General features: G+C 37.5%; 2 protein-coding genes across 2 annotated transcripts in view; both read right to left on the bottom strand.

The window, feature by feature from the left end:
* Window positions 1–5,351, bottom strand: part of LOC309647494 (membrane cofactor protein-like) — a 53,430-nt gene extending 48,079 nt beyond the window's left edge. The window contains exon 1 of the mRNA XM_082434915.1: window positions 4,926–5,351. Within this exon, the coding sequence (XP_082291041.1) occupies window positions 4,926–4,963 (38 nt within the window). The 5' untranslated portion in view covers window positions 4,964–5,351. The remainder of the gene's footprint in view (window positions 1–4,925) is intronic.
* Window positions 1–20,153, bottom strand: part of LOC309647379 (membrane cofactor protein-like) — a 212,086-nt gene extending 191,933 nt beyond the window's left edge. Inside the window, exons 1-2 of the mRNA XM_082434713.1 lie at window positions 20,018–20,153; window positions 5,364–5,552 (exon numbers count right to left, since the gene is read on the bottom strand). Coding sequence (XP_082290839.1) covers window positions 5,364–5,552; window positions 20,018–20,138 — 310 coding nt within the window. The 5' untranslated portion in view covers window positions 20,139–20,153. The remainder of the gene's footprint in view (window positions 1–5,363; window positions 5,553–20,017) is intronic.
* Between the last annotated feature and the right edge of the window lie 2,905 nt (window positions 20,154–23,058).

The following is a 23,058-nucleotide window of genomic DNA, read 5'->3' as shown; positions in this document are numbered from 1 at the left end:
ATAATATTGTAAATCAACTATACCTCGTTAAAAATGTTAACACCTATCCTTCCCAAGCTATTTCAAAAAATATAAGTGGAAGGAACACTTTCAAATGCATTCTAAAAGGCCAGGATCACCCTGATACTAAAACTAGACAAAGACACCCAACAAAAGAAAATTATAGACCAATATCCTTGATGAACATAGCTACAAAAATGCTTAATAAAATATTAGCAAAGAAATTCAAAACTACTTTAAAAGGATCATACACCATGATCAAGTGGGATTTATTTCAGGGATGTATGGATGGTTCAATATCATCAATCAGTGTGATATAACACATTAACACATTGAAGAATAAAAATCATAGATTATCTCACAGATGCAGAAAGCTTTTAACAAATTTAACATCCATTTATGATAAAAAAAAAAACCTCTCAACATAGTGCATATAGAGGGAACATACCTCAATATAATATAGGCCATATATGACAAGCCCACAAATAACATACTCAGTGGTAACAAGCAGAAAGCATTTCCTCTAAGATCAGGAACAGGACAAGGATGCCCACTCTCACCACTTTTATTCAACATGGTATTGGAAGTCCTAGCCACAGGCATCAAACAAGAAAAATACATGATAGGAATCCAAATTGGAAAGGAGGAAGTAAAACTGTTACTGTCTGCTGATGATTTGCTACTATATACAGAAAATCCTAAAGATGCCACCAAAAACTATTAGAACTAAATAATCAATTAAGTAAAGTTGAAGGATAAAAAGTTAATGTACAGAAATCTGTTGTGTTTCTATACACTAAAAACAAACTAGCAGTCAGATAAATTAATAAAACAATCCCATTTGTAATTGCATCAAAAGAATAAAGTACCTGGGAATAAAGTTAACCAAGGAGGTAAAAGACCTCTACTTGGAAAACTGTAAGATACAATGAAAGAAATTGAAGATGACAGAAGAAAATGGAAAGATATACCATGCTCATGGATTGGAAGAGTTAATATTGTTAAAATGACCGTATTCCCCAAGACAATCTTCAGGTTCAATGCAATCCCTATCAAAATACCAATGGCATTTTTCACAGAACTAGAACAAATAATTCTAAAATTTGTATGGAAACACAATAGACCCCATATAACCAAACAATCTTGAGGAACAACAAAGCTGGAGTTATCACATCCCCTTATTTCAAAGTGTACTACAAAGCTACGGTAACCAAAACAATGTGATACATAAACAGACACATGGATCAATGAAACAGAATAGATTGACCAGAAATATATCCATGTTTATATGGTCAATTAATCTATGGCAAAGGAGACAAGAATATGCAATGGAGGAAAGACAGTCTCTTGAATAAATGGTGTTGGGAAAATGGATACATGCCAAAGAATCAAACTAGACTACTTTCTCAAACCACATACAAAAATAAAGTAAAAATGGATTAAAGACTTAAATGTAGGACCTGAAACCATAAAACTTCTAGAAGAAAGCATAGCTAGTATGCTCTTTGATATCAGTCTTAAAAATAATTTTTCAGATCTGTCCCCTCTGTAAGGGAAACAAAAACAAAAACAAATGGGACTACATCAAAGTAAACACTTTTCACACAGCAAAGAAAACTATCAACAAAATGAAATGTGAGAAGATATTTGCAAATGATATATCTGATAGAATGTTAATACTCAAAATACGCAAGGAACTCATGCAACTCAAAATTTAAAAAAAAAATTAAAAATGGGCAGAGGACTTGAACAGACATTTTTCCAAGGAAGATATACAGGTGGCCACTAGACATATAAAAAGATGCTTAACATCTAATTATCAAGGAAATGCAAATCAAAAGCACAATGAGTAATCACCGCACACTTATCAGAATGGCTGTGATCAAAAGACAACAAATAACAAGTGTTGGTGAGGAAGTGGAGAAAAAGGAACGTCATGTAAATTGGTATAGCCACTTTGGAAAACAGTGTGGAGGCTCCTCAAGAAGATAAAAATATAACTACCATATGATCCATCAATTCCACTTCTGAGTATTTTTATGAAGATAAGAAAACCATTAATTCAAAAAAGTATATGTACCCCTATGTTCATTGCAGCATTATTGAAAATAGTCAAGATATGGTAGCAAACTATCTGCCCTTAAATAGAATGACTGGATTAAATATATATATAATTCATATATGAATTTCATATATGAATTTCATGTATATATGAATTCATGTATATATGAAGTTTTAAATTGTCAAATTAGATGTATATATGTATATACACACACACACACACACAAAATGGAATAGAATTCAGCCATGAAAACAGGGAAATCATGCCATTAGCAACAATGTGGATGGACCTAGAGAGTATTATGCTAAGTGAGATAAGTCAGACAAATACAAATATTGCATGATTTCACCTATATGTGCAATTTAAACATAAAGCAAATGAAGAAACATAACAAAACAGAAACAGACTCCAGTTACAGAGAACAAAAAGGTGGTTGCCAGAGGGAGGAGAAGTGAAATAGGTGAAGGAGATTAAGAGGTACAAACCTCCAGTTACAAAGAAATGTAAAAGGATGAAACGTACAGCCTGGAGAAAATAGTCAATAAATTGTAATAACTTTGTATGGTGACGATGGTAACTAGACTTATCATGGTAATCATCTTGAAATGTATGGGAATATCAAATCCGTATGTGATGCACTTGGAACTAATTTAGTTTGTAGGTAAATTATTCTTCAATTAGAAGTTAGAAGAGAGCTCTAAAATAAACAGCCTAATGTTACAACTTAAGGATCTAGAGAAAGAAGAACTAAACCCAAAACTAGCAGAAGGAAGTAAATAATAAAGATTAAAGCAGAGATAAAAAATAGAGAAGAGAAATTCGTAGAGAACATCAATGAAACCAAAAGTTTGTTTTCAAAAAGAGCAAGAGCGGGGGAGGGGGTGGGGTGAATTGCAAGATTGGGATTGACCTATATACACTACTACGTATAAAACAGATAACTAGTGAGGACCTACTGTATAGCACAGCAAACTCTACTCAATGCTCTATGGTGACCTAAATGGGAAGGAAATGCAAAAAGGAGGGGATATATGTATATGTATAGCTGATTCACTTTGCTGTATAGCAGAAACTAACACAACATTGTGAAGCAACTATACTCCAATAAAAATTAATTAAAAAAAAAAAAAGCAAGAAAATTAACAAACCCTTAGCTAGATGGACTAAGCAAAAAGAAAGATCCAAATTACTAAAATCAGAAATGAAAGTGAAGACATTATCACTTAGTTCTACAGGAAAAAGAATATTATGAGAGTTCTATGAATAATTTTATGCCAACAAATGGATAGCCTAGATATAATGGACAAATTCCTATAAACACAAAACCTACCAAGACTTAATTATAAAAAAGTAGAATATCTGAATCGACTATGACTACTAAGGAGATTGAATCAGTAGTCAAAAATCTCCCAATAAAGAAGAGTCCTAGACCTGATGTTTTCACTTGTTAATTCTGCCAAACATTTAAAAGAGAAGTGATACCAATCCTTCTCAACCTTTTCCAAAAAATTGAAGAGGAAGGAAGTCTTCTGAACTTACTCTATGAGACCAGTGTAACCATGACACCAAAGCTAGATAAAGACATTACAAGAAAGGAAACTACAGAACAATATCCTTTATAAACATTGATGCAAAAATCCTCAACATTATACTAGCAAACAATTCATCAGCATATAAAAAGGATTGAAAACCATGACCAAATGGAAATTATTCCTAGAATGCTAGAATGGCTCAACACATGAAAATCAATCAATGTAATATGCCACATCAACAGAATGAAGGGGAAAAGCCACATGATCATCTCAATTGGAGAAGAAAAAGCATTTGACAAAATTCAACATCTTTCATGATAAAAAATACTCAACAAACAAGGAGCAGATGGGAACTGCCTCAAGATAATAAATGCCATACATGAAAAACACAATGCAAACATCATACTTAATGGCGAAAATATGAAAGATTTTCCTCTAAGATGAGAAAAGGCAAGGAGGCTCACTTTTACCATTTCAATTCAATATAGTACTGGAAGGCAGAGCAATTAAGCAAGAAAAGAAATAAAAGAAATAAAAGGCATCCAAATTGGAAAGAAAGAAGTAAACTTATCCCTGTTTGCAGATGATATGATTGTATATGTATAACACCCTAAAGATTCCACACATACACAAAAATATTAGAAATATTAAATGAATTCAGCAAACTATGATTAAAGTTAATATTAAGAAAACCTATTGCATTTCCACAGTGTATTATATTTACCCTCTAAATTCATATTTTAAAATAAATGCCCAGTATACCCAATATATACTATTAAAGGAGCTCTGTAGAACAAAAGTTATTATTAAAGGCTCAGTACCTCTTTTTGAGATGCTTCACTCCCTTGTATCAGTCTTAAAAATAAGTTTTTCCAACTAAGAGATCATGATCAACATTATCGTCCAGGTTAGGCAGATCAATTTGGATCTTGTAAAACTACAGATTATCTCAATATGAGTAACTTTGGTTGGCAATTCTACCTCTTATTTCCATAAGCCCTACTTAAACTCTGAGAACTGATAATTTTAAACAGGGTACTCCTTATTTTCAAGAATAAAGTTACCATGATTACTACATCTTAAATACATACAATAGGCTTATTATTACATATAGTAAGTTATACAGTTTTACTTTGTTTCAATTTAAACTTCTTTCTAATTACACATCTTTTAAGTCTTCATAAAAACAAGAGTTGCTTGGCTACAAGTACAACTTGTCACATAGAAAGCAAAATGAAATCAAATTTACAGGAATGCTTAAGAAGAGGAGCAAAACAAAAATGGAATTAGTAACACTTAACCTTATTTCCGCTAAGGAGCATCTTACTTACCCCTCATTACAAAAATAGTGAGCTTGTGAACCAAACATAGTACTTCCATTTACATAGTTAACGTGGCCATTTACAGGATCTCCTAGATTAGGACACAATTTTCCTAAAAGAAAATATTCAAATATGTTGGTTTATACCAATTTCAAAAATAGATTTAAATCAAATTCAAAATTCGACATTGCTTGTTAGAATTCATGGGAATCTTATTATTCATTTGTTATTTTTTCCTTATTATATGGCCAAATATGATTCATATTTACCCAGGCAACCAATTGCCAAGAAAAAGATTCCTTGGGGATTTCTCAAAGCCTGAAAAAATGCATTTCAATCTAAAACCTATATTCACATGAGAAAACCATCATTGCACTAGTGGAATATGCATGCTAAAATGTGTGAAAATTTCCAGAGACATAAAACAATTTTTTTTTGTTTACTTACTTGTACAGGCCTCCTGGAGAGGTGACCATGTATTATCATCCTGACAAACAGCAGAGGGGGGAAGAGGAGGAGCCATGGGCTGGAAACCTAGGCGACACTCATAGTGTATAGTTTCCCCAGGACTATAATTGGGTTTTGGGGCACCCTGGAGCCTCATAGTTTCAAATCTTGGTGGATCACCACAGGCATCTAAGTAGGAGAGAATAAGAACATGAAAATAAAGTACTTTATCTCCTTCATCAGCCAGGGACTGTGGCCTGACATCAGGTAAGTAGTATGGAATAAATAGATTCTTGGCAAGATTTTAAATGATTGTCCCATGCTTTTACCTAAGTGGTAGTAGTATCAAAGGATGTACCTTGCTTACTTTAAATAACAATCTATTAGCTTTTGGTTTGTTGAGAAATAAGGTGAACTTTCATTCAACACTAAATTGAAGAGATAACAACAGTGTTTTTGGTTTTAAAATATATTTATATGTATGTATCCTTCCCCACTTCCTTCCAAATCCAAAACTCACCTCTCCTCTTTTCTAGAGTATATAGCACTCTGCTCAGATTACTCTTCCACAGTTTGAAACACAAGCACTTGTCACATCAGGCTCAGTTTCCTCTCAGAATGCAAGGTCCTAGAGGGCAGGGATCATATGCCTTCTTTTTGTACTACACTCTCTACACACTGGGTGCTCAAGAAATGCTATGGTAAGAGGTAAATATCAAATAAGCATTGTGGATTTCATAGATAAAAATAAATATGGAGTAAAATATTTAAAAATATGACTTCCTTTTATTTATTTCATATTAATGAATTGAGCATTTTATAAATAAATGGACACCCTTTTTTTAAAAAAGTATTTTGCAGAGAGATGTGAATGCAAATGGTTCTATTTATTTATTTTTGGCTGTGTTCGGTCTTCGTTTCTGTGCAAGGGCTTTCCCTAGCTGCAGCAAGCGGGGGCCACTCTTCATCGTGGTGCACGGGCCTCTCACTATTGCGGCCTCTCTTGTTGCGGAGCACAGGCTCCAGACGCGCAGGCTCAGTAATTGTGGCTCACGGGCCTAGTTGCTCCGCAGCATGTGGGATCTTCCCAGACCAGCGCTCGAACCCGTGTCCCCTGCATTAGCAGGCAGATTCTCAACCACTGCGCCACCAGGGAAGCCCCTGGACACCCTTTAAATACCAAATTTTATTACTTTGAACAGCCTTACATAAAAAATTGGTTTCTTGGACATTACTGTAAACATAATTTAATCTCCCTTCACTGATTACTGGATCATGCATTCCCTTAGAAGTTCCCTGAAGTGGCCGTTTGGGCTGTTTATACAATATATCCTGACAGTAAAGCTGCTATGTTGTTATGCTTTTAGAATTTTTTACTTCTGGCCTTTGTTTGTGGGGGTTCTTCCCTAGAAAATGTCATTCCTGCTTCAGCAAGTTCTCTTCCTTTTAATTGTCTGTGCACTTGAAAACCTTATAAATCTAATAAAAAATTCAATAATATAATGGAGACAAATCAAGTAAAGTCCTAAAGGGCTAAAAGAATGCAGAGGCATCTCCTATAAGGTTAAGGACCTAAGGAGAAGGGAAATAGACCTATTTTGATCCTTGAGGAATCTTTTCTTTCTTACTCCCTGGATCTCGGTCTTCACATTGAGAGAACTCTACATGTAAAATAATGAAATTAGAATGCTCCCTAACACCATACACACACAAAAAAAACCTCAAAATGGATTAAAGACCTAAATGTAAGGCCAGACACTATAAAACTCTTAAAGGAAAACATAGGAAGAACACTCTTTGACAAAAATCACAGCTACATCTTTTTTGACCCACCTCCTAGAGTAATGGAAATAAAAACAAAAATAAACAAATGGGACCTAATGAAACTTAAAAGCTTTTGCACAGCAAAGGAAACCATAAGCAAGATGAAAAGACAACCCTCAGAATGGGAGAAAATATTTGCAAACCAATCAACAAAGGATTGATCTCCAAAATATACAAACAGCTCATGCAGCTCAATATCAAAAAAACAAACAACCAAATCCAAAAATGAGCAGAAGACCTAAACAGACATTCTCCAAAGAAGACATGCAGATGGCCAAGAGGCACATGAAAAGCTGCTCAACATCACTAATTGTTAGAGGAATGCAAATCAAAACTACAATGAGATAAAGGAGGCAAGAATATACAATGGAGAAAAGACAGCCTCTTCAATAAGTTATGCTGGGAAAACTGGACAGCTACACGTAAAAGAATGAAATTAGAACACTCCCTAACACCATACACAAAAATAAACTCAAAATGGATTAAAGACCTAAATGTAAGGTCAGACACTATCAAACTCTTAGAGGAAAACATAGGCAGAATACTCTATGACATAAATCACAGCAAGATCCTTTTTGACCCACCTGCTAGAGAAATGGAAATAAAAACAAAAATAAACAAATGGGACCTAATGAAACTTAAAAACTTTTGCACAGCAAAGGAAACCATAAACAAGATGAAAAGAAAACCCTCAGAATGGGAGAAAATATTTGCAAATGAAGCAACTGACAAAGGATTAATCTCCAAAATATACAAGCAGCTCATGCAGCTCAATATCAAAAAAACAAACAACCCAATCCAAAAATGGTCAGAAGATTTAATAGACATTTCTCCAAAGAAGATATACAGATTGTCAACAAACACATGAAAGGATGCTCAACATCACTAATCATTAGAGAAATGCAAATCAAAACTACAATGAGGTATCACCTCACACCAGTCAGAATGGCCATCATTAAAAAATCTACAAACAATAAATGCTGGAGAGGGTGTGGAGAAAAGGGAACCCTCTTGCACTGTTGATGGGAATGTAAATTGATACAGCCACTATGGAGAACAATATGGAGGTTCCTTAAAAAACTAAAAATAGATCTACCATACAACCCAGCAATCCCACTACTGGGCATATACCCTGAGGAAACCTTAATTCAAAAAGACACATGCACCCCACCCAATGTTCATTGCAACTCTATTTACAATAGCCAGGACATAGAAGTAACCTAAGTGTCCATCAACAGATGAATGGATAAAGAAGATGTGGCACGTATATACAATGGAATATAACTCAGCCATTAAAAGAAACAAAATTGAGTTATTTGTAGTGAGGTGGATGGACCTAGAGTCTGTCATATAGAGTGAAGTAAGTCAGAAAGAGAAAAACAAATACCATATGCTAAAACATATATATGGAATCTAAAAAAAAAAAGGTTCTGATGAACATAAGGGCAGGACAGGAATAAAGACACAGATGTGGAGGATGGACTTGAGGACAAGGGGAGGGGGAAGGGTAAGCTGGGATGAAGTGAGGGAGTAGTATCGACATATATACACTACCATATGTAAAATAGATAGTTAGTGGGAAGCAGCTTCATCGCACAGGGAGATCAGCTCGGTGCTTTGTGACCACCTAGAGAGGTGGGATAGGGAGGGTGGGAGGGAGACGCAAGAGGGAGGGGATATGGGGATATATGTATACATATAGCTGATTCACTTTGTTATACAGCAGAAACTAACACAACATTGTAACACAATTATACTCCAATAAAGATGTTAAAAAAAACAAAAACAAAAACAAAACAAAAAAACTACAATGAGGTATCACCTCACACCAGTTAGAATGGGCACCAACAGAAAATCTACAAACAATAAATGCTGGAGAGGGTGTGGAGAAAAGGGAACGCTCTTGCACTGTTGGTGGGAATGTAAATTGATACAGCCATTATGGAGAACAGTATGGAGGTTCCTTAAAAAACTAAAAATAGAATTACCATATGACCCACCAATCCCACTACTGCATATATTCAGAGAATACCATAATTCAAGAAGACACATGCACCCCAATGTTCATTGCAGCACTATTTTCAATAGCCTGGTCATGGAAACAACCTAACTGTCCATCGACAGATAAATGGATGAAGAAGATGTGGTACAAAATGTTCATTGCAGCTCTATTTACAATAGCCAGGACATGGAAGCAACCTAAGTGTCCATCATCGGATGAATGGATAAAGAAGATGTGGCACATATATACAATGGAATATTACTCAGCCATAAAAAGAAATGAAATTGAGATATTTGTAGTGAGGTGGATGGACCTAGAGTGTGTCATACAGAATAAAGTAAGTCAGAAAGAGAAAAACAAATACCGTATGCTAACACATATATATGGAATCTAAGAAAAAAAAAAAAAAAGGTCATGAAGAACTTAGGGGTAAGACGGGAATAGAGACACAGTCCTACTAGAGAATGGACTTGAGGATACGGGGAGGAGGAAGGGTAAGCTGTGACAAAGTGAGAGAGTGGCATGGACATACATACACTACCAAATGTAAAATAGATAGCTAGTGGGAAGCAGCCGCATAGCACAGGGAGATCAGCTCGGGGCTTTGTGCCACCTAGAGGGGTGGGATAGGGAGGGTGGGAGGGAGGGAGGGAGACGCAAGAGGGAAGAGATATTGGGATATATGTATATGTATAGCTGATTCACTTTGTTATAAAGCAGAAACTAACACACCATTGTAAAGCAATTATACTCCAATAAAGATGTTAAAAAGAAAAAAGAAAGAGAAAAACAAATACCGTATGCTAACACATATATATGGAATCTAAAAAAAAAAAAAAAAAGAAAATGGTCAGAAGAACCTAGGGGCAAGACGGGAATAAAGATGCAGACCTACTAGAGAATGGACTTGAGGATACGGGGAGGGGGATGGGTAAGCTGGGACAAAGTGAGAGAGTGGCATGGACATATATACACTACCAAACATAAAATAGATAGCTAGTGGGAAGCAGCCGCATAGCACAGGGAGATCAACTTGGTGCTTTGTGACCACCTAGAGGGGTGGGATAGGGAGGGTGGGAGGCAGGGAGATGCAAGAGGGAAGAAATATGGGAACATATGTATATGTATAACTGATTCACTTCGTTATAAAGCAGAAATTGACACACCTCTGTAAAGCAATCATACTCTAATAAAGATGTAAACATTTTTTTAAATAAAAAATAAAAGAAGATGTGGTACATATATACAATGGAATATTACTCAGCCATATAAAGGAATGAAACTGGGTCATTTGTAGAGACGTGGATGGAACTAGAGACTGTCATTCAGGGTGAAGTAAGTCAGAAACAGAAAAACAAATATCATATATTAACGCATATATGTGGATTCTAGAAAAATGGTACAGATGAACCAGTTTGAAATGCAGAAATAGAGACACCAATGTAGAGAACAAAAGTATGGATACCAAGGGGGGAAGTGGGGGATGGGATGAATGGGGAGATTGGGATTGACATATATACACTAATATGTATAAAATAGATAACTAATGAGAACCTGCCCTATAGCACAAGGAACTCTACTTCACTTTGCTGGACAGCAGAAACTAACACAACATTGTAAAACAAAAAAAAAGAGAGAGAGGGAGAACTCTAAACAAGTGAAATGTTACCCCCCTTTTACATCATATTCTAAATTCTAAACTCCTCTCTTGATGCTCTGTCCAACATTTCATTTACTCCATGTCCTGATATCCACCTACTGGCAAAATGTTTTCCACTATGCTGATCTTGATATATGAATGCTCCTCAATCAACTGCCCAAAAAAAGCAAAAGGCAAACAAAAAGATGTAGTTATTAAAAACATTGTTTAAAGGTTTTTATAGTGTTGAATTTTATTAATAACATTAAATTTACTGAACACTCTGAGCCATACATTCTCATTTTACAATAGGAAAAAATTGAGCTAGAAATTCTATATAACTCCATTCTACATACAAATGTATAACATCATTCTAGAATTTCCTGGAACCAAGAAAAAAATCAAGTTAACAGCATGCCCATAATTAAATTATACAAGTGTCCTTTGTCTTATGCATTCGATTTCAGTAACTATCTCAAAAGGGTATTATGAAGAAAGAATTCCTGATATGACTCTCACATACAGTGCTCCATATGGAAATGTCAGTTGAATGGTTTAATCCATTCAACTAACTTGAATTATTTCTTCCCACTAACATGCATCATGAAAGACATGCTTTCAACTATGTGCAGTTTAGAATGTTTGCTTTGGCAACCAGTTGATTACAAGCTTTATACACTGTAATAATCAGGTCCAATATCATACCTTTTTAATCACTGAATTTCTTCTCTTATTCAGATTACTGAAGTCTTTTTCCTGTGAGGATTTTCAAACTAAACATTCCCAGCTTCAAAAAAATAGTATTTTGTCTAAGTTTTTCTAGATATTTTACAATATAATTATTATTAGGCTGTAATGCTATACTTTAACAATAGATGCCATTATATAATATGATAGGCTGAATTCAGAAAATTCCCCAATTTTCCAGATAAGTTTCAGGAAAATGAAATAGTCTCTACTACAGATGAAGAGAACTGTTCACCTTCTGTACACTTAACAAAAATTACGCAAGCACTCTCTACCTGCTTGCAAAAATTAAAAGTAACTCTCTGAGTCAAGCACACACCCACATCCCTGCCCAGGTGGTACCTTCAGAAAATCATGGTCTCTGACCAAAAGTGGAACCTCAATGAAACCTGACCATCCCAACCCCTCTCTCACTGTCTATACAAACTATTTCTTTTTAAATGAATATCAAAACAAAAATTTATTGAAACTAATGTCCATGCTTATACAAATTAACTTTTTAAAAGGCTGGTACAATGCTTGCAAGCAAGAACATCTGTATCCTACAACACTGAGCATCTTTTTATCAAACTTGGAAAATGTGCCACGTAAACACAGTTTTAGTTGGTGGGCGAGATGAAACTGGATTGCAGATGTAAAGGAACATCAGTTGCAAAGGAAGAATACTAAATGCCAAGCAATACGTTGTCTTCAGAAATAATACATTATTATTTTTTACTTTCTCTCAGTTTGCCTTTCTTTGTAGGTAGGCCTAGGCACAGGCTTGGGAGAAAGGCTTCATGTTTACAGAAAATGCCAGATAAGGTATTTTGAATTCACCCCTCTACATGGTTAACTTACTTCCTTGGAACTTTAACATGTATAAAAGTATGATGGTAACTAGGTGAAATGAGGCAGAAAGACAATAAAAATATATACCGAGGAGTTTGAATGCTCAGAGGTGGGTCTGCCATGACAGGGGTCATTCGTGTTACCTATTTTAAAACTTTCTTTCCTTTCTCAAAGGCAGACTCTTGCATCTAACCTATCAATTTTATTTCTCAATTCCCACTCATTTATAAGCCATATATAAGTTTCTGAGTAGGTCTCCTTACCGGTCTCGCCACCTTTCATTCAGTTCATTTCCACATTGCCACCAGAGTCATACTGACATGATACTTATGACCAAGGCTCTAGTCAGATACTTTTTTTAAAAAAATTCCAGTTTCATTGAGATATAATCGACATACAGCACTGTATAAGTTTAAGGTGTACAGCATAATGATTTGACTTACATACATCATGAAATGATTACCACAATAGGTTTAGTGAACACTCATCACCTTATACAGATATAAAATTAAATAAATAATTTTAAAAATGTTTTCCTTGTGATGAGACCTTAGGATTTACTCTCTTGACTGCTGTTATATATAAGGGACAGATTGCTAATTATATTTATCATGTTGTACACTACATACCTAGTACTTATTTATCTTTTAACTGGAAACTTGTACTTTATGTCTGCCTTCATCTAATTCTCCCTCCCCCAACCCTACATCTCTGATGACCACAAATCTAATCTCTTTTTCTATAGGTTTGTTTGTTTTTAAAGTATAATTGACCTACAACACAATGCCAGTTCCTGTTACACAACACAGTGATTTGATATTTCCATACATTTCAAAATGATCATCACAAAGTGTAGTTACAATTTGTCACCATACAAAGATATTACATAAATTGACTGTATTCCCCACACTGTACATTTTATACCTGTGACTCATTTATTTTGTAACTGAAAGTTTATAACTCTTAATCTCTCTCACCTATTTCTCTCCTACCCCCTGCCCCCAAGAAACAAACTGTTTGTTCTCTATGACTCTATTTTTGTTTATTTTAGTTTGTTTATGTTTTACTTTTTTAGACTCACATAGAAGAGAAATCATACATTATTTGTCTTTCTCTGTCTGACTTATTTCACTTAGCATAATACCCTATAGTTCCATTCATGATGCTGCTAATGGCAAGATTTCATTATTTTTTTTTATGGCTGAGTAACTTTCCATTTTGTATATAGCCACATATATATATTATATAATATGTATATATAATATATTAATATTATATATTATATATTAGCATACTATATAATAAATATATTATTATATATTAATATAACATATAGCATATTATATTATAATATTTATTATATAGTAATATCTATCATAATATAATATATAATATAATATAATATATATTATGATATATATAAATATATATTAATATATATTAATATAGTATATAATATATTTAATATATATAATATATTTAATATATATTATAATACAATATACATATTATATATAATACATTTAACAAATATTATATTATATATTATGTTATATATAACATATATTATATTAAATATATATTATTTATTATATGTTAATATATTAATATAAATATTATAATATATATTAAATACATATATTATGTATGATTATCTATAGTATATAATGTATAATCATATATAATATAATATATGCATATTATATATTTAATATACAATTATATATATTATATATATAATTATATATCAATATATTATATAATTATATATTAATATGTTATATAAGATATGTATAATATATATTATATACATAAATTATATTATATATGATTATATATATTGTAAAATCATATATATAATATATTATGTATATATTATATATATATATGATTATTTTAAGTAACTGATTTCTCAAGTTTGGTGCATTGTAATAACACTGCACTTTTATTCCCCCCTCCACATCTTCTGTTTTTGACATCCTTTTGTTTCTTGTATGTCTTAATTTCTTATTATGAATATAGATGATTTAACCCTTTTTGTCTTTTAATCGTCCTACTATCTTTATAAGTGGTTGATTTACTACATTTACTGTATATTTGCCTTTATCAATGAGATTTTTTCTTTCATAATTTTTCTGTTTCTACTTGTGGCCTGTTCTTTTCTGCTGAGAGGAATCCCTTTTACATTTATTATAAAGCTGGTTTCATGATGCTGAACTTTTTAAGATTTTGCTTGTCTGTAAAACTTTTGATCTTTCCTTAAAATATAGATGATAGCCTTGCCAGGTAGACTATTCTTGGATGTAGGGTTTTTTCCTGTTATCACTTTTCATATATCCTGCCACTCCTTTCAAGCCTGCAGAGTTTCTGCTAAAAAGTCAGCTGACAGCCTTATGGGAGTTCCCGTGTATGTAAACTGTTGCTTTTCCCATGCTGCTTTTACTATTTTAATTTTGACACTTTAAGTAAAACGTGTCTTGTGGTCCTCTTGGGTTGATCTTGTTTGGGACTCTGTGCTTCCTGGATCTGGAAGACTGTTTCCTTTCCAAGGTTAGGCAAGTTTTCAGTTATTTTGTCTTCAAATCTGCTCTCTCCCATTTCTCTCTGTCTCTCTCTTGTCCTTCTGGGACTACTATTAGGCAAATGTTATTACCCTTAATGTTGTCCCAGAGGTCTCTTAAACTGTCCTTATTTTTTAAAATTCCTTTTCCTTTTTTCTGTTCAGCTTGAGTAATTTCCATTACTCTGTCATCTAGTTTGCTGATCAGTTCCTCTGTATCATCTAATCTACTGTTGATTCCTTCTAGTGTATTCTTTCAGTTATTGTATTCTTCATTTCTGTTTGGTTGTTTGTATTTTCTAACTCTTTGTTAAAAACTTCTCACTCTGTTCATCCATTCTTCTCCCAGGTATCTTGAGCACCTTCATGATCATTACCTCAAACTTGTTATCAGGTAGATTGCTTATCTCCACTTCACTTAGTTCTTCTTCAGGGAATTTATCTTGTTTTTCTGTTTGGAATGTATTCTTCCGTTGCCTCATTTTGCCTAATCTGTTGATTTTATTTCTATATGTTTGGTTGTTATGTTTTCCAACCTGGAGAAGTGACCTTATATAGGAGACATCCTATGGGGTTCAGCAGCACACTACCCTCTGGTCACCAGATTTATATGCACTAGGAGTGCCTTCTATGTGGACTGTGTGGGTACATCTGCTGTGGTTAGCTGACTGCTGTGTATGTGCTTGTAGGAAGGTTGGCCCCTGCTCTGTTTTGTGTTGAGGCTGCCAGCCACTGGTGTGTAGGTCTGGGTCCTGGCATGGTTGGCTGCATGGCCAGGAGAATCCCCGTCCTGGCGCCAGCCCATTGATAGGTGGGGCCAGATCACAAAGTGGCTGGATGTGGAGCCCTGTTGTGGGGGCGGGGTAGAACCTGGTCTCAGGGTAGCAGGCTGCAGGGCCAGGGGCCCCAGGACTAGTGTTAGCCTGCTGGTGGATGGGACCATGGCCCAGGTGGGTTCCACAGCTGGTGCTGGTTGGTTGATGGGTGAGTTCAGTTCCTAACATGGCTGGCTGAGGGGCCCAATGTGTCTTGGAGGTTGTGTCAGCTTGCTGGTGGGCTGGAACCCTGTGGGTCTTGGCACAAGTGCTGGCTCTGGTGGGCAGGACCAGGTCCCAGGGTCTCTGGCTGCAAGGCCCTAGGGGTCCTGGAGTTGGTGTTAACACACTAGTGGGTGGGGCTTTGGTTCAGGGGCTCCCAGGGCCGGTGTCCATCCTCTGGTGGGTGAGGTCAGGTCATGGGTCTAGTGTTGGCCTGCTGGCAGACAAGGTCCAGTTCCATATCTGGCTGTGGGGTAACAGGGGTCCTGGGGTTATTGTTGGCCCACTCTTGGGTAAGCCTGGGTCTTTAGTCCTCTGGTGGGTAAGACTGGGTCTTGGGGTGGCTAGGGACTCTGGGTGTCATATGACAGCCAGCCTGATGGTAGGTGGGACTATGTCCCCAACTAACTAGCTGCTTGGCCTGGGGTGTCCCAGGACTGGTGCTGACTGTCTGGTGGGCAGGGACAGGTCCCAGCACTAATAAGCAAGGGAGAGGATTCTAAAATGTTACCTGACAGCACCAATGTCCTCATAGTGAGATAAGCCCCCCAAAATGATTACTGCCAGTACCTATATCTCCACTGCTTCCTGCCTCTTTGTGAAGCTCTCCAAGATCAGCCAGTGGGTCTGACCCAGGCTCTTTTCAAATTACTGCTTTTGCCCTGGGTCCTGAAGCATGTGAGGTTTTGTGTGCATCCTTAAAGAGTGAAGTCTATATTTCCTAGAGCCCCCTGGCTCTCTCAGAAGTAAGCCTCACTGGCCTTCAAAGCCAAATGTTCTGGGGGCTCGTCTTCCCAGTGCAGGACCCCTGGGCTGGGGAGCCCAATGTGGGGCACAGATCCCTCACTCCTTGGGGAGAACATCTGTGATTGTAATCATGACAATTGTAATTACAACTACCATTTATGGGTTGCTTACCCAGGGGTATGTGTCTTGACTAAACCACATCTCTGCCCCTCCTACCCATCTCGTTTTGGTTCCTTTTTTATATCTCCAGTTGTAGAATATCTTTCTGCTAGTCTTCAGGTTGTTCTCATCAATAGTTGCTGTGTAAATAGTTGTAATTTTGGTATGCTCGTGGGAGGAGGTGAGCGCCGTGTCTTACTACTCTGCCGTCTTGGCCATTCCCTCCTCCAGATATATTTCAATGGCTCTCTGATGCCCTCATGATAATGTCTAAGGCTCCTTGACATGGCTAACAGAGCTTTAATATCCGTTCACCCTTGCACACTCTTCTAAGCCATATTCAGTTCCACTAGTAGTGCCCATTAAATTACTCAACTTACTGTAGCACTCTAGACCTCCATGCACCATTTTTCTTCAGCTTTAACCAGAGACCCTGCCATTCCTCTCACCCATTCATCCTTCAGCTTCATCTTAGATGCCACTTCTTCCTGGAGGCTCTTAACATCTCTCACTCAAAAAATTGGGTTAGGTGTCCTCATGATGTCCCAATTTATTTCTTTCATAGCACTTTTCATGCTGTAATTGTTCATTGTTTATACTTCCTAGGAGACTATAACCTTCTTGAGGACCATGTCTCATTCTTCACTGCATTTCTAGTTCCTAGTGCCAAAGCTGAAAGAGCATTGTTATCAGTTCTCTACACTCTTGGATCAAAATTCAAATTCTTTATACTGTTCAGCCAATCTGTTCCAGAGATATCTGCAAATCATCACTTTTTCTTTGCTGTTTTTACGCTTGTTTTCATGTTTTTTTCATTGGCTTAGTTACAGACATTTCCCTTTATCAGGGTTTGTAATTTCATGTAAAATATTTATGCTTTATTATTTTATTATGAATGCAGTCTCCATTACTGCTATGATTAGAAATGGTATTTTAGCATTATCATAGGTGAACTCCAAATATCATGGGTTTTTTTTTTCCTAAAATATGGCACTGAAAGTTTCCAGAAATTGTTTCTTAAAACAATAGGGATGGTATCAATCATTATAGAAAGAGGAAATTGAAGCACTACCTGTGCCAACCAATATTTTAAATGTTTTGTTAGAAGAGTTCCTTTTAACATTTCTTGTAAGGCAGGTCTAGTGTTGATGAACTCCCTCAGCTTTCGTTTGTCTGGGAAAATTTTTATTTTTCCTTCATATCAGAATGATAACTTTTCTGGATAAAGTATTCTTGGGTGACAGTTTTTATCTTTCAGTATTTTTGAGAATTCCAATCTACTCCTTACTGGCCTGAAGACTTTCTGCTGAGAAACCTGCTAATAGCCTAATGGGGGTTCTTTTATAGGCTACCATCCTTTTTTCCCTGGCTCCTTTTAAAACTCTTTGTCATTGACTTTTGACAATTTTAATATGTATCTTGGAGAAGGTCTTTTTCTTTGAGGTAATTAGGTGTTCTCTTAGCTTCATGAAATTCTATATCCAGTTCTTTCCTAGTTTTGGGAAATTCTGTTATTGTTTCTTTAAGTAAATTCTCTGCCCCACTATCCCTCTGTTCTGGGATACCCATGATCCTAATGTTGCTGTACCTAAGAAAGTTGGATAGCTTTCGTAGAATTTTCTCATTTTAAAAAATATCTTATTTCTCTTTCCTCTCCTACTTGTATCATTTTAGATTTCTATCTTTGAGCGCACTAATTCTCTCTTCCATATGGTCTCCTCTATCTCCAATGCTTTCTAAGGCGTTCTTCATCTCATTTATTGAGTCCTTCACCTCCAGAACTTAAATTCGGCTCTTTTTTAGAATTTTAATCCGTTTGGTAAAGTATTCCTTCTGTTCATCAATTTTATTCCTGAGTTCATTGAACTGCCTTTCTGAGTTTTCTTATGGCTCATTGAGTTTCTTCATGACAGCTATTTTAAATCCTCTATGAGTTAGATCACAATATTCTGGGACTTTAAGTTTGGTTTCTAGGAGTTGTCATTTTCTTTTTGTGGTACAGTGATAGTGTGGTTCTTCCTGGTGCTTGATGGTGCTTAATGATGCTTCATGGTTCCTCTGCCGGTGCCTCTGAAGTAGTGAACACCTACCTATTTGATTCTAATAATTCAGTTAGAAATTAGAGGTCTTTCTTTTGTTTTCCAGCAGGTGGCACTATAGCACAAGCCTTTGGTTTCTCTTACCCGTGCTGCCTCTGGCAAGAGGTGCAAGTGGGCACTTTTCACCCTCCACTGCCTCTTTCGGAGGTGTTGCCCAGTGGCCACCTTATCACTTCTTATGCCTCTGTGGTTGTTGGTGCCTTGCTGCTGCCAGTATCACTGGCATCACCACATGCGGCTCAGGGGTGGTGAGTTCTGCTGCATCCAGGATCCTAAGTCACAGCCTCCGTCACTAAAGGGGGACTAAAGGTGGGGTTGTAGCTGGGGTCCAACCCGGCGCCTGCTCTCACCTGACTGCTACATGCAAAACATGAGCTTCCCAGCCCCACACAAAGCAAGCAGTAGCTTACTTGCCCCACACTTGGCACCACTGGGTGGCCAGTTCTACAAAGCACACACCAGGGAACACCCTGCGCAGGCTCCCCCAGCCCAGTCCAGCCGGGCACAAACACCCCGCTCGCAAAGTATCTCCCCGCCCAGAGAACATAGGGGAAATCGTCCCCACAGGCACAGCACCAGCCTAGCAACATCCCCAGGCACCTGGGCACTCAACAGCAAGCCGACACCAGCAGCACCAGGTCGGCACTCCCGTCCCCAAATGGCTCAGTCAGTCCCAGAAACACCCTGCAAGCTTTTGCTAGTGACCCAGCTTGGCCCTTGGTAAGCACCAGCTGCGCCCACCACCCCTCACTTCTCAGTGCGCACCACCAAGCAAGCCTTCTCCTCGGGCACTATGTGGTCCCCGCTCCCCTAGATCCCCGAACAGCATGACCCGGGGACACTGTGGCCACGCCTTCTATCCCAACCCCTTATGACCCCGGGTGGACCCAGCCCCGCGACTCCGACCCTAGACAAAAAGCAAAGCTCCCCCCACACTCGGTTCCAGTCGGCCTGCTTCCCAACCCGCTCTAGTTCGCAGCCAGGACGCACACTCTCTCCAGGTTCCTACCAGAGAATATGGGTAGCAGGAGAACTAGGGCCACGAAAATCATCCCAGCGAAGCACCAGGTAAAAAGGGGACTCTCGGGACGGCCGGGAGGTGCCTTGTGCGATACGTAAGCCGCTATCATTTTCGGGGAGATCAGCGGGAAACGTGAGACCAGCCCAGCAGAGATCTGAGTTCAGTTACCAGACGCAACAATCCCCAGACTCACAAAGCGTCAAGTGCAGTCACGCAGGTGGGCGTGGCCTGAGCCGCAGCAGGGACGGAAGTGTGGGCCTGGCGAGGCCAATGGGCGGGATGCAAGGCGGGGCCCCCGGACAGGCCGGGCGTGGCCCTGGCTTGGGTCTAACCAGTGTGTGCGCGCGCAGCTTTGCGACTCCAGCTCGGACCCTGACTGTCTCTGGCTCCTCCGTCTGCAGACCTAAAGGAGAGCTCTGGCGGCTTGCGGGAAATGGCTGGTTCACCGCCTCCTCGTGAACAAACTGTTACCACCCTACGCAGGAAGGGTGGAAAGGAATCAGGGCTGGCGCAGTCATCATTGTCCCTTTTCCGGAAAGCTGGATTAAAGAATCAAGCGCATCGACCTGAAAATAGAAACCTAGAGCCCAGGCAGTGGGTCACCGTGGGGCCCACACCCTTCATGACTCCAGTTTGGACCTGGGGCACTCCAAACTGTCCGGACTTCTGGGCCCTTTCTCAGTCTTTGGCTTTAGTCAGTCATAACTCGGGATAATAGTTGAGGTTTCCGTGGTTGAGTGTATGCTACTGAAGTTTCTCATGGCCTGATAGATTTCAGAATTAGGAAAGGTTTGGCTGTTGCTCTCCCAACTGCTAAAGTCAATTAGTCTCTTCCGTGTTCCCAGGAGAGCACCCCTGGGAAGGTAAATTATTAAACAACACCGGGCCATTAGCTTATTGGGCCTCAGCTCTATGGAGCCCTTGCCCTTGAGCAACTAAGTGTCTTATTGAAGATGAAATACACATGCATGTAAAAAGAAAGGACAAGGGTGCATTAATTGCCAAATTCATGGAAGTGATGTATGTCATTAGAGTTGGGATGAGTAAGAATTGGTTAGGTGAAGTGCATAAGGGGGAGAACTTTTCTGTTGAAACAATCTTGGAAACAATGCTGGAAAATTAAGACTGAACACGATTTATTTGTAAAGCTATAAGTAAACCTGTATAACTAGTAGAAGAACACAAAAGTAGTAATTGATACACATAAATAGAGATTAGCTGCAAATATTCCAAAAATTTACTAATAGCTGACAGGATTCTGGATATTTCATTTTCTTTGTGCTTTTCAGCTTTCTATATTTGACCCTATGTTACATTTCAAATCAGGTAAATAAACAAATTATTTACAACCAACCTGTGCTTTAAATGCTTTGTTCCTAGAATGGCTGGGACAGAACCTGTATCACACAGAGTTAAGGTATGAGAGGATGATAAGGAAATGGAGATCCTCCCTGTAAACCTCAAATGCATCAGCTGGAATTACAAAGCTTTATATACATTTAAACAATTTTCTATCTGAGAAGTGCTAAAGATATTCTAGGATGAACAAACCATGGAATTTCTTCTTCCTCCCAGACCAACACAGTTTTTTGAATTCTTGGCAGAGCATATAAAACTCAAAGTGTGGGTGCGATGTATAAAATAAATACCTTAGTATCTTGGGTTATAAAATCCAGACATTCCACGATAACACAATTATAGGAGGTATAATTAAGGAGACAATGAAAGGAAACACAATGAGAGGGAATTGTCATTTAAATCTTACAGTTGTGAAAGAGTGATAGAAATGTTCTGTGGACTCAGTGTTGGTAATTATTTGTGAAAGAGAGAATTCATTTATTGTTCTCTGCAACCATCTGTACACAATATTCTATGTAAATTGTATCTCAATAAAGCTGAAAAAAAGTTTCCCACCTATTTTTAGTCTTGAAAGTAAGTTTTTCTTTTTTTTTTTTTTCTCATGAGAGTATTTAAAAGGTATGAAAGAAGCAGTAATTTTTGGTTTCCTAGTTACAGGTGCTAAATTCAAGGGTTGGGTTTTATTGAAACTTTATTACAGTCAGTGAAATTTCTACAGCTGAGGTTCAGCAAATTATTCTAAGTATAATTGAAGACTTTCACATAGATTTCTTTAACTTCTTTTGATTTGACCCAACTGAGGCTCCATTTGAAAGGCTTTGAGCCTTGTTCCCTATTTTTCTGGACAAGTTCCAGGAAGCAGTGATAGTTTTCTTGCTGTATCTCCAGTGCTGAGACAGTTCTAGACCTATACTAGGTGCATAGTAAATACCCATTAAATACTGAGTGAAATAAATTGGCGTTGCTGTCAAGTGTATTTAATATGTCTCTGCCAATCCTCTCCCACTGTGGATTTACCAATTCTGGGAAGGTTCTGAGATATTTTGATTTTAATAATTTTAGGTACTGGGAACAAGCAGGATTTGTCTCTGAAAAGAATGAGCTACAACTGTCTACAGAGAAAACTTTCCTAAATCAGGCATGGCAAGCTGACCTATGAAGTGGATCTACTGTCTAACCCTTAGCCTTGAGATCATTTTAGTGACTGCGTTCAAAGAGAGAGTATGGACTGTGAACTTCCTAAGGTCCTGAGAGGAATAGAACTCAACAGTTGAGGCTTTAAGTGAAGTAGGGGCTTAAACACTAGTGGTTCCTATAACTGCCCCTAAAAATTTTGTCAAACAGCCATTAAGAAATAAGGAGAGAATGGAGAATATGACTGTTTGTAGACCAGGTTTTGAGCTTTGTAGTAGCTCTTCTGCAAGCTTTAGGAATGGTGGTGAGGTGGAAGGAGGTGTCTGTGGATGTCATTAACCCGAGGGGACTTCATTAAATAAAACAATGTTAGAAGATCCTTTGACTTCTAAATTGGTATATTTACATTTTGCTTTTCAGAGGTGGGGGTAACAGCATGAAGGGGCCTGTGACTGTGCTCAAAAAAGACTTTCCCCTGTCATGATAGTGTATAGGTTAGTTGTTTGTGAAAACCTGAAAGAGAATGGCTAAACAGA

The sequence above is a fragment of the Balaenoptera physalus genome, assembly GCF_965194825.1.
Source record: "Balaenoptera physalus genome assembly, chromosome: 1".
Lineage (NCBI taxonomy): Eukaryota > Metazoa > Chordata > Mammalia > Artiodactyla > Balaenopteridae > Balaenoptera > Balaenoptera physalus.
This window is presented reverse-complemented; position numbering and strand designations above follow the sequence as displayed.